At 40.5% G+C, this 12,639-nt stretch overlaps 1 protein-coding gene across 2 annotated transcripts; it reads left to right on the forward strand.

Moving 5' to 3' along the window:
- The first annotated feature begins 9,527 nt into the window (after nt 1-9,527).
- Tmsb15b (thymosin beta 15B) lies at nt 9,528-12,103 on the forward strand. Of its 2 annotated transcripts, none has more exons than XM_026789366.1 (3): nt 9,528-9,599; nt 10,759-10,863; nt 11,908-12,103. In XM_026789366.1, the coding sequence occupies exons 2-3, from the start codon at nt 10,764-10,766 to the stop codon at nt 11,943-11,945; spliced, it is 138 nt and encodes a 45-aa protein (XP_026645167.1). In that variant the 5' UTR covers nt 9,528-9,599; nt 10,759-10,763; the 3' UTR covers nt 11,946-12,103. The 2 variants fall into 2 exon arrangements, with proteins under 2 accessions (XP_026645167.1, XP_026645168.1); XM_026789367.1 differs by lacking the exon at nt 9,528-9,599 and adding an exon at nt 9,730-9,801.
- The last annotated feature ends 536 nt before the right edge of the window (nt 12,104-12,639 follow it).

The raw sequence follows: 12,639 nt of genomic DNA on the forward strand, positions 1-12,639 counted from the left end.
AATCACTAATAGACTCTGAAGATAAGCCTGAATGTCAATCTTGACCTCCTGAGGTAAAAAATACTGTCATAATATTACCAGGTGGGTCCCAGGCAGTAGTTCATCCAGACTAGGTGAATGGCTGATGGCTAGTCCATCTTGGGAAAGCGAGAGCTCCACGTTTTCATAACCGAATCGTTCCTGCAGGCTTTGAATGGATTCTTCATTATTTCTCATGATGGACAGAATCATGGAGGTGTTTCTCCTGGCTCGCTTCAAGCCAAGGCAGTCAGTACCATCAACAGAGGAGATGCAGACCCCTAATTTGGACAGCATGTCTCTTCCTAACAAGGGTACCAGGCATTTGATTAGGTAAAAAAAAAAAATCATGTTTCAGCCAGTACCCTGCCCCTGTGCAAGTGTGAGATTCACAGAAGAAATGCTTGGTTTGGGCCCCGGTAGCTCCCATTATTATTTTTATTTAATTATAATTTTATTTTATGTGTGTCAGTGTTCTGCATACATGTATATCTGTGCACCTCTTTGGCGCCTTATGCTTGCAGAGATCAGAAGAGGGCATCAGGTCCCCTAGAACAGCTTGTAGATGACTGTGAGCCACTATGTGGGCGCTGGGAAGAGCACTCCAGTGTTCTTTAGCACTGAGCCATCTCTCTAGCACCAGGAATTACCATGATCTTGCCCCTTTTCCATGGGACCTGTAGGCCTAGTAACAACGGAATATTCAGTACCAGTGGTCAATACAAAGTTAAATTAGGTAGCCCCTGACTCTCATTTTGACCATAGGCTTCAATGGAGGCCAGTCTGCTTCAATCTGAGTGAGTTTGGCCAGCCCAGTGAAGTTTGCTGTGGGGAAGAGGGTGACACTCAATCTGGTATGGAGAATGGTTCTTTTTTGGCCTCTAGTCCTTTGTTTTCACCCATAATGTAAGTTATTGGAGAATTAATTCTTCAAGTATTTATTTCCTTGCAATAAACACATGGGTACTTCTGTAACGGACTGTGGGGCTTTGACCTTGCTCTGCTTTGCCCTGGTCTGGGTTCAGATGTGCCTGTCACCAGGAGGGCTTCCTTGTTTCATCCTTTTGTCTGTTTCTTTTTGTAGTTTGTTCCCAGTTTATTAACACCTTATTGGCTACGTCCGGTAGTTGGATGCTATTCATATCAGCAAATCACTAAGTTTTTGCAGTTTTCTTAGAATATTACCTTGTGCTAGGCCCAGTAAAGCAGTGTTCATCATTCATTTAATTTCAGAAGCCTCGGGGTCAAAGCAAATATGTAGGCAGGTTGCCTCACATCGTCTCTATTAGAAATCAGATCGGATCTCTTCTGGATTTTGAAGGATCTCAGTGATTTTTTCCTCACTTTTTAATTTTATTTTTTAATAAAGAAAACAAGCCATCTTTTTTCATTTGACATACTAATCTCAGTTCGCACTCCCTTCCCTCCTCCCATCCCTTCCACCTTTATCCCACCCCACCCCCCATCCACTCCTCAGAAAGGATAAGACACATGGCTCTGAGGAAGGACCAAGGCCCTTTCCACTATATCTAGGCTGAGCAAGGTATCCATCCAAAAAGAATGGGTTCCCAAAAAGCCAGTAGAGATAAGTCCTGGTGCCACTTCCAGTGGCCCTGCAGTCTGCCCCAGCCATAAAACTGTCACCCACATTCAAAGGGCCTAGCTTGATCCTATGCTGGTTCCTTCCCTGTCTGGCCATAGTTGCTCAGCTCCCATTAACTCAGGTAAGCTGTTTCAGTGAATGTCTCAATCACGGTCTTGACCTCTTTGCTCATATTCTCACTCCTTCCACTCTTCAACAATCTCAATAATTTTTGACAAGTTAATAGGCTTCTTTTTCAGTTCTTTTGGGTGAGTATATTTATATCTTTCCAAGCTGGCTCTATAATAATCTGAATTTGTTTGTTATTGGGGGATCTTGTGCTGGAAAGGGGGCTCTGACCCATGACTCTGTCCTTAACTTACCTAACAGAACACAAGCCACCACCACTTCCAAGTCTCAGTTATTATTGTTTGCCATTCTTTGGTGTTGAAAGAGTTAAGGGGAACTGGTGGCAGCCACTCTGGATTGGGAAATATATAGGTGGGGGAAAGATGAACTCTACTAGGTCAGTCATAGTGTAAAGTTCCATAAAGTATGAGGGGGTATGGTGCTTCCAATTGAGCAGGTTGGTAGTAGAGAAAGGCTGGTAAGACATAATCTGTCCTCCTTGGATGCTTCTGTCTTATGCCATGTCACTCTGAGAGGGCCCCTGATCTCAGAGTGACATATGGAGGATTTCAGCTGACAACTGAAAGACATATTAAATATGTACATAATGCTACAATTTATAGGGGTCCCAAACAGGGGGTGGTGGAGTTCAGAGTGCTTACCTAAAATGTCTGATAGCCTGGGTTTCATTTCTAGCATTTTGGTAAAAGGGAGAGGGAGAGGAAGAGTGTGGAGGAGGATGGGTGGACATGAAGCAGAGAGAGAGAGAACACGTATAGGAGAAATGGGGAGGGAGAAGAGAGGAGAGGAAGTTCAGATGGAGAAGGGAAAAGGAGTCAAGGGCAAGTCAGGAGGAAGGAGGCTATTCTTCAGTATAGTGATTAGAAGAGAGCATATGGGAGGCCTCTTGAGGGTGGGTTAGTTGATCTGTGGAATAGTTAGATAAATATCTTTAGTTTAAACATTTATTAAGATGTATACCTAAGGTAGATCCATTTATCTGTATTAATAAATATTATTTTTTCTGTTGTGATAAAATACTATAAATAAAGCAACTTAACAGAGAAAAAAGAAAGGAATTTTTGTTTGTTTTGTTGTTATTGTTTGCTTGCTTACAGTTCAAGGCTATAGCACACTGTGGCAGGGAAATCAAGGCAGATGGAGCATGATGCTGCTGGTAGATCATATTATATCTGCAGTCAGAAAAGAGAAATGAATGCATTCCACTGCTCAATTTTTTTCCATTTATACAATCTTGAATCCTTTATCCCTTGTCCAGGGAATGGTGCCACCTATAGTGGGTGAGTCCCCCCCCCTTCAACTGGCACCAACAAGACAATCATGCAGATGCATACCCAGAAGCTAAATTAAAATCCCAAGTGATTTTAGAGAACTAATACTAACCATCACAATAAACATAGCAAACATTTGGAAACTTGACAAATAGGACACTTTCTAATATTTGACCCTCAAAATCAGGTTGTGTGCACACCAATACTCATTTTCCTCAGACAAGATTACTTCACTTATACTTATTGCAAACCAACAACATATGAATTCATCAACAGAATACCAGCAACAGAATCAGAGAAGCATTTTACAAAACATATTACTGGTCAATAATTAAAACACACAAATATATTAAAAAACGAACCAGGAGAACAAATCTAAAAAGACAATAACTTAAAACAAAAATGGCTAAAGGATGTGAAGAAGGCACTTCACAGAAGAAGAGAACGGGCAGGAAACCTGTGCAAAGCTGGTGTTTGAGAAGTAATCTGGTAAATGGATATACATCACGTTCAGTATAGGATGCTGAGGACATGAAAAGGTGAATGGAGACGGACTGAGGGTCAAGAAACCTCATTTTTTAATCTATGTTTTCATTCGTCAGAAAAAAAAATGGAGCAATGACTAAGTGTCAAAACATTGAGATATTGCTAATGGCCTTGTTATGTTGCATGCCTGGAATATTGTTGGTGTCAAGTAAATGTTATTTGTTAAATAATTGTGCTCTTCAGTTTCAAAAAGTTTCTCCACTGGTATACAAAACCCCACACACAGAGTCACAAGAATGGATGAGGAAGTTGTGAGTGCTGACTTTTACAAATCTCTACCATTGTAACTGAGGCATGGGGAGAAGATGGGGTGCATGCCGGGTATGGTTCTACTTCCATTTTACTTTAGTGCTTTCAGGTTCTGGGTGAGTAGCCAAAAAAAAATGTTATTAAACTTTCAGTTGGTTCTGCAACAGCCCCCAGACCTTAGTAGGCTTTCAGACTTTAGCACAACTGACTCCATGATGGAAATACCATTCAGGCTCTAAAACTCAGGACACAGACAGCACCACCAGAGAAACTAAAACAAAGACCTAATCCATCAGAGTCCATAGTTAGGGTAAAGTCTCTAAATGTAATTGTTTCTTCCTTCTGTACTTCCACTTCTGGCTACTGTTCTTGTTAATTGAAGTGTGTCAATCCAGAACATGGCTTTTGTGCTTTAAAGCTCCCCTGAGTAAATCTTAGGACTACACTGGGATTCTAAATACCCAGTGCAGTCTCTAGCCGGCTAATAAAGACTTTCTATCATCTTAAACCCATGTATGAGCAGTCTTCTCTGGTGGATACACCACAACATTTTTGGAGGTCCCACTGAGATGCCCAGAGAGCAGAGCTTGAGACGCAGGGGGTCTCAGAGCTCCTCCAGAGCCCTAAGACCAGTGGGGCCTATTGGTACTCTGAGAACATACCCTGACCTGGTGTTACTGGAGATTCCATAGTATATCCCAGAGGAAATAGAGGATTCAAAATGTAAAATTACACAGCTTAAATCCATAGGTTTGCGGAAGACACCAGAGGGAAAGATCATTCTCCCAGAGACAGTGGGCAGGACTCTGGGAACTGACCTTCACCAGGATACTCATCTGGGGTCCACAGAACTTTCTGCATTGCTCAGACCAAGGTATATTATACTTATATATGTAATATACTTACATATAATATACTTATGCTTATATAAGTATATTATACTTATATACAATAATATATAATACACTTATATCATATATCATATATCACACACCATATATTATATGCTACTTATACAATATAATATATGATATATTATATACAATATATGATATGAGATATATTATATATAAAATATAACATATGATATACATGATATACGATATACAATAAATGTTGTATACAATATATAACATATAACACATACGACATATGATCTATAATATGACATATAATATATACGATATATGATATAATATATGATATGTAATATATGCATATATACACATATCACATATGCATATGATATATATGATATAGGCATGCAACATACATCACATAACACATACATTACATAACATATATTATATATTATATACCACACATATAATATATAATATATTATATGCCATATATCATATACAGGTATTATATATCATATATCATGCTATATACTATATACTATATGTTGTGTATCATATACTATACGCTATATTATATTATATTGTATTGTATAGTATGCATATCATATGTTATTTATATAATAATATGTAGATTATGTATTATATAGCATATATTATAATATATACTATATTATATATTACATATATTGTATATTATATGTTCTATATTATATTATGTATTATATTGTATCTTATATATTATGTTATATATTGTGTATTATATATTATACTATATATAAGTATAATATAAGTATATTATATTAAGTATACTTAAGTATATTATATTATACTTATTAGTCTAGTGTGGGATGTGTTAGCCAGATGCCAGGTTTGTGTTCAAGTAAATCCAAAACAGAGAGCCCATAGCTACGAAGGGGTCTGAATGAGAGATCAACACCCAAGAGATGGGAAAACTAAGTTCACCAAGATCTGGCCTTCCAGGGGAAGATACAAATACTTCCTAGTCTTATCTTTTTCCAAGTGGTTAGAAGCATTCCCCACCTGGACTGAAGCTGTTCAAATAGTAGCATAAAGAGTTCTTCCAGGAACTGGCCCCCTGATATGCCCTACCCCTAGCCATGGGGTCTGACAATGGTCTGAATTTTATAGTCAAAACCTCAGTTAATAGCTAAAGCTAAAAACTGATTGTGTATATTGACTACAGATTTATGGTCAGGTAAAAAGAATAAACAGGGCATCAAAATAAACTCTAACAAATTTCTCATTAGAGTCCAGCAAAGGATGGATAGGCCTCCTTCCTTTGCTTTGATTTGGGCCACTGCAGCCCATATAGGAGAGATTTGCCCCCATGAGATAATGTTAGGAAGACCTCCCCCAATGCTTCCCAGGCTCAGAGAGCAGCAGTTGGCAGAACTCTCTAACCATTCCTTTCTCAAGTCACTACAGGCCCTCCAGTCCTCCATAAAGGCTATTCATTGACTACCCAAGAGACCTAGGCAAACTCAGATCCATCACCTGCTTCCCTTTGTTTCTGGTGAGACAGTCTGTGTCTAGCAGGTATCCAAAGAAGCACTTAAATCTATACATAGTGATTCTCTTCCCTGCTATAGCTATGAAGGTAGCTGGCATTACACCAAGGGTCCACCACACCCAGGTCAAAATGTGGAAGCCACAGATGTCACTGTCAAATGGACTGCCTCCTGGACTATGGTCCCATTAAAATTAAGGTTTCATCAGGCCACAGGCCTTTTCACTCCCTCCCTCTCTAACTCTTCCTGAGTCTTATGTTTTGTCCTATGGGTATGAATATAGGGTCATGATCCAAACCCACCACCCACAGACATGGACCTGGGAACTGAAGAAGACAGATATAGGTAGGAGATAGCTAATGTGGCCACAGACCAGCAACCCATATCCCATCTTGACCATCACTCACTGATACCCACTTCAAGTGTCTAGTTGTATTGGGGAGATAGGTGGGAGTATGTCTTTTGAGATAAGGATACAGAGTTATAATTCTCTTCATGCTGGGCAGCTGGACCCCTTAGTTGCCAGGAACAAGGGAGTTTCCATCGCAAAAAATGTCATTGTGAAACAGAGGATTCCTAAAACAATCCTTTAAATGATTCTGGGTCTTTGGGAAACAGGGATAACCTGAGGGGACCTGACTTTATGCCGCAGGAAGGGACCTATGAATACATTTAAACTACTCCTCGAGGTCCCCAGGCCTTTGGGTCCTAACAAAGATCTCTCTATGCCAGGCCCAGGCCAACTCACCCCAGCAAAGCAGTTAACACACCTAGAGCCACTGCCCAGGAAGACCACCCCCACTGTCCTAGTAGCTGAGTGACCCCATCCCTCTTTTCTACTCTTGACAATGTCTGCCACTTAGTTACTCATTTCCAGCCAGAAAAGGCCTTGATTGCTGGTTATGCTTAAACACCTGTTCCCTGTACTACAAAGAGATAGGAACTAACCAGACTGTCAGCCATTGACAAACAAAACTCACTGGGACTGGGGCACCCCAAATTAGCATTAGAGGACTTAACCTGGGCACTTCTCTTATCCCGATGCCTGCTATTCTGCCTTATGTGTTAATTCATCTGGATAACAATGATAGTACTGAGCCCCTGAGACTACTTGGTGGGCATGTACTAACTGTTTGACTAAACGTGCCTCTTCTGATACATTCCAAAGGAAGTAGACAGGTTGATTAGGACCTACAGATACTAAATTTCCATTTCTGAATTAAAACAACAGTTAGATCCCTTTACAGAAATGCTCCTGCAAAGGAGACTATGCATGACTTTGGGAGAAACTTGTTTCTTTGTTATTTGATCAGGAGTAATTGGAGAAATTCTTAGCATGGTCGGAGAAAACCTCCAAAAGAAAGAGACAAAGACATAATTGGTACCAGTCTCTGCTCTCTTGGTCCCCCTGGCTAACTACTCTGCTATCAGCACAGGCTGGGCCTTTAATTCCCATTCTAATTAGATGAATTGTGGGCCCTGCATCTTAAACTATATGGCCAGTTATGTATCAGTTCAGTAAGATTAATGGTCCTTGGGTCTAACTACCTCTTTATAGCAGGGTGAGTCCATGACTTGACTCATTCACGAAGACCAGTGGGGAACATAACAGGGCCCCAGAACATAGCATGCCCCCAGACCTTAGCACATCTGACTCCATGGTGGAAGTATATTCAGGCTGTGAAACTCAGCAGGTTACAGCACCGTCTGCCAACATTATAGCAAAGACCCATTCCAGCAAGGTCCAGAGTTCTGAGAACATCTCTAAATGTACTAACCTTGCCTTTTGGCTTCTATAGCTCTGCTTTTGGCTAACTGTTCTTGTTAACTGAAGTATGCCAACCCAAGACTGGATTTTCTGCTTAAAAGCTCACCCTGAGAAAGGCTTAGTGCTACACCGGGATCCTGGACACCCAGTGTAGTTGCCGGTGGCTAGCAAAGGCTTTCTATAGGCTTAAACTTTTGTCTGAGTAGTTTCCCTGTGGATACTCTACAACAGTAACTATCACATTTTCACTGTTCTCTCCTAGTAGATACTGGGGGAGGGTGTTGTCCAAAAGTTGTGCTTTACCACTTATTAGTAGAATTAATTACTGTTGTTGTCTTTTCTGTTGGTTGAGAGATTCATACTCGTGTATGATGCTTTGAACAAGGATGCCACTCCATTCTGTCCCTTCCAATTCATCTTCTATCCCCAATTACAATTCCCTCCCTACTTCATGTGTTTTCCTCTTTAAAAACAAATAAAAAACCCCAAGGGTTCCATTTAGTGCTGCCAGTATATACATGGGAGTAGGGGCATCTCCTGGAACATCGATAGCCCCTCAGGAGCCTCATCTTTGAAGAAAGCTGGCTCTCCCTCTCCCAACATCAGCTGTCAGGAATTCTTGGCCAGGGCAGGAATTCTTGACCTCCTTCCCTCTCCATGCTGGTATTTTGTCTGATTTAATCGTATGCGGGTCGTGTACATATAATCACAGCTACTCTCAGCTCATATGGTACAATCGCCCCGCTGTGTTCAGAAAACAGTTCCACTGTAAGAATCCACCGACTCTGTATCTTCAATCTTTCTGCCCCTTCCTGAGACAATTCCTGAACCTTGGGAGGAGGTGACCTCAGTCTACATAGGTTTTCATCTTCTGCCTCTTACGGGCCAAGCAAAGTGAAAGGTTGTGTCAGATTCTCTTGTGATTATACCGTACTAATTATTCTCATGTTCAGTGGTACAAAAATGTCACATGCTTAAGTAGGAAATGTTCAGTAGTGAGTGGCCCTGAACCACTGGCCCTCACATCGGCACTATTAGCAGGCCAGGGATCAGAAGAGAGGTCACTGAGCATAGTTTCAAAACCACTCACCGGTCATCAAAGTATAGTCTCTTCCAAAGGCTATAAAAAGCCAAGAATACAGGGTACAACTCATTCAGCTTGACCCTCGAAGTCCAGGTATTAAAATTTAACTGGATAAGATGTAGCTGTTTAATGTCAGGCTCCTAAACTGACTGCAGAATGAATGTATTTGTGAAGAAGGAATCACGGATCTCAACTAAAGCTGGAGAAGAGGAAGGGAACTGAACTTTGCCCACAATTTGCCCCTCAGCCATCAGATTTCTTCCATCAAACCTTGTTATGGCAGGTATGCTGAAGTACTCAATTGAACAGAGACGGCCACCCAGAAAACTAGACCTTGGGAGTGGGCGTGGCAAGTCAGGACTTGCTATCCTGTATAGGGTTTAGGTCAGAAACAGCTGTCCAATCATAAAGGTGGGCGGGGTCGAGGGGGTGGGACCTATTACAGAGTTTTTAAACTCCGGGCTGCAGTGAAGAGCACCAAACTGGTCTCCTCGCTGCGGACTTACCTGCTGTCCTGACAGGAGTATTGGAGCCATCAGGTAAAAACCAGTGGCCCCTTGGGGCCAGTGAGCTGGCAACTGCTGGCGCGTGCGCCAGGGCTAGCGCTTTCGCGCTTTCAGGTGGATCGGGTTCTGTCTGCGTATCCGAGTTCGCGGAGGCTTTGTTTCTGGCAAATTCAGGGCGCAGTCCTCGGGGGTTCTCACTTTGGGAGGACCAGGGGGTCTGAGCTGCTCGGAGGAGGTACTGAAGGCTGGGAAGAGAGTTGGGGTGGGTGGGAAACGGCCTTCTAGATTTGGCTTTCGCGCCTCTGTCCCTTAAGCTGGGCACTGGGCAGTGACAAGTTATTTGTAGATGACACAGTTCAGACAGATGCTTACAAATCTGTGAATCCCAAGTTTCCCCAGCTTTGAGATGACTGCTGTTCACCTGGTAAAGGAGGGCCTGAGGATACCCTTGACTAAAAGGGTTTGAGAGGTGGAAGCTTCAGAGCTGGGGGGTGGGGTGGAGTGGAGGGCTCTCTAGTCTACCCTGGTCACTAGATTGTGTCCTAGCCCTGCTAAGATAGAACCAGGCCCTGGCTGGAGAGCTCTGCCTTCTTATCTTTGGAACTAGGACTCTGCTGTATTTGGCATTCCTCCTTCTACTAAAGCTTTTGAGTCTTGATCATAAATAGTGACTTTTCTTTTTTCTTTTACACACTCGCTAAGGTTACAAGAAGGTATTATGAGACTTGTAATTGGCAATGACTAGGTTAATCCCTTCCCTGTCTTATTGCAGTGTTCTAATATACTGACTTTGGACATTCAATAGAAATTAGTACAGTGTTGTGTGCCTCTCTTTTAGTGTGTGATGCACACCATCATTCCCAAATCCCCTAAAAGTAGCTGACTGGAAGGTGAAGATGCTCATAGTCTCATTTTACCTTTGCTGAGTCAGGCTTTTATTTTCCCCTGAGTTTCTAGAGTATCTCAGTTTCTGAAGCATCTTCATCTGCTGTCATTTGCTGCCACCAGAAATGGACTAAAGCTTTGTAATCAGAGTACCCTAAGAAAACATGACTTTTTAAGATCTGTTTTTCCTTGTTGAAAACCACCATACAAAGTATTCATTGATATTTTGAATTTTTATGAATTTTAATTGTTATTCCTAATGATCATAGTTCTAGCAGGTAACGTTTTGTTGTTGTTCTTCTTTCAGTCAAGATGGCTGACAAACTTGACATGTCGGAAATTGAAAAATTTGACAGATCAAAACTGAAAAAAACAATTACTGAAGAAAAAAATACACTTCCATCGAAGGAAAGTAAGTCATGGAGGTTTCTAGTGGAGAGGAACAGTGGTGAAAGTTAGCATAATCAGTTAACAAACCTATGCTCTATTAAATTTTCCACAAAGTAAATGATAATAATTAGTGTCCTATTATACTTAACAGTTTAAAATAACCAACAGCTGATTTCGTTATTTGGGATATGTAAGTGTTCCTGTATTAATAGGAACCAGTAGCAATAATAGTAGTAATAGGCACCAGTAGTATAAAGAAAAAAAGTAATTTCTTATTGAAAATTACAAAATTCACATTAAAATCAATCTTGGAATCTTTGACTAATCACTAGGGAAAACCCTATGTGTTCTTTTAATCACCCATCTTCCGATTTGAGCCTGCGATCTTGTCCCGCTAATGAATTCTGCAGATGCTGCTCTTCTGATCTGTTCTGCTTAAAGATAAATAAAATGGACTAAATTCAGATCTTGAATATACTTGATGCTCCCAGACTCAGGGGATCATTGTTACTCCTAGAGTTACATCTTACTGGAGAACTTCAAAAAAAATTTTCACAAATGCTGTGCTATGCTTTTTGTTACACCAACATTGTTTGAGAGTTCCAAAACTAGATGCAACTGTTTTAAAGTTTCTTTATTGTATTTTGATAGATGTATTGGAAGGAAATGCTTCATTTACCTTTTCGTCTCAAATAATGGCAACTGTATAAATCAAATGGAATGTGAAACTCATAGTTTAAGTAGATATTAAATCTTAATATTAATTTAATATTAAACTTTAATAGGTATTAAAATGGTTGATGTGTACTCTCCTATCACTTTGTGAGGTTTTGTGGGTGGTACCTTGGTATTCTGAATTTAAAGCATTATGATAACCATTTAAAGAATCAGCAGAGATTCTTTTTAATGGTGCTGGGTTTCAAACCCCAGGTCTTAGTTCACACTAGGCAAGCACTGTACTACTGTGCTCCACCACACAGTCTGGCAACAAGGAACTCTAGGAAGAAACTAAACATATTAGAAAAAGTCTCTCCTAACAATAATTTGATGTTTCTTTTTTCCCTAGCTATTCAGCAGGAGAAAGGTGATATTAAAACATCATAAATGAAGACCTCCTTTCAAGACCTACTCCAACCATGCCTGAGAGTAAGGGTTTTAGGATTGTAGAGATTTTAGGCAGTGACTCATGGAGTCTCACCTCTACTGCCTTGGATGAAAGGTCACCATTTGCCAATAATCATTAAACTTGGTTGTAAACTGCCCACTGGTGTGCAAATGTGGTTTTTCACTTGCTACAAGACAAGCTGATTTTAACCTAGAGTGGGGCCCTCAAATGCTTCATCATCTTTGTGAAGTTGTACTCACAACTATTTGCAGCTCCTCGAGTTTATCTTCATTTCTAATGTAACAAATATAACCACGAACTTCCTATGGTACATTCATGAAATTACACAAGGGTACTTTTTCAACTAAAAATAAATGAAGGGAAACCTCTTGAGCAGATTACACATATGTGAAGTTTAAGGTGGTAATGAGAACTATTGCCCTTATTTGGGAATGAAGAAATGGAACCATAGAACCTAAAAAGATCTGTATAAGATGTGAAAAGATAGCCATGCTTTCTTGAAAGTGTTTTTTTTTTCTCACTTTAATGGAAACACCCAAACCTGGAGCTGGATGGGGATGTGGCAGAAAACACTTGCTAAAACACACCATATTAAAGACAACAGGGTCTTCTACTGAGTGTACAATGAGATATTTAATATCTGTTGATGACTTATATTACTTATTCTCTGTT

This window comes from Microtus ochrogaster, unplaced genomic scaffold (assembly GCF_000317375.1).
Source record: "Microtus ochrogaster isolate Prairie Vole_2 unplaced genomic scaffold, MicOch1.0 UNK17, whole genome shotgun sequence".
NCBI lineage: Eukaryota > Metazoa > Chordata > Mammalia > Rodentia > Cricetidae > Microtus > Microtus ochrogaster.

Coding starts and splice junctions, on each gene's coding strand:
- Tmsb15b (XM_026789366.1), top strand. CDS start 10,764: ATGGCTGACAAACTTGACATGTCGGAAATTGAAAAATTTGACAGATCA. Junction 10,864..11,907: donor TACACTTCCATCGAAGGAAA/GTAAGTCATGGA, acceptor TTTTTTCCCTAG/CTATTCAGCAGGAGAAAGGT.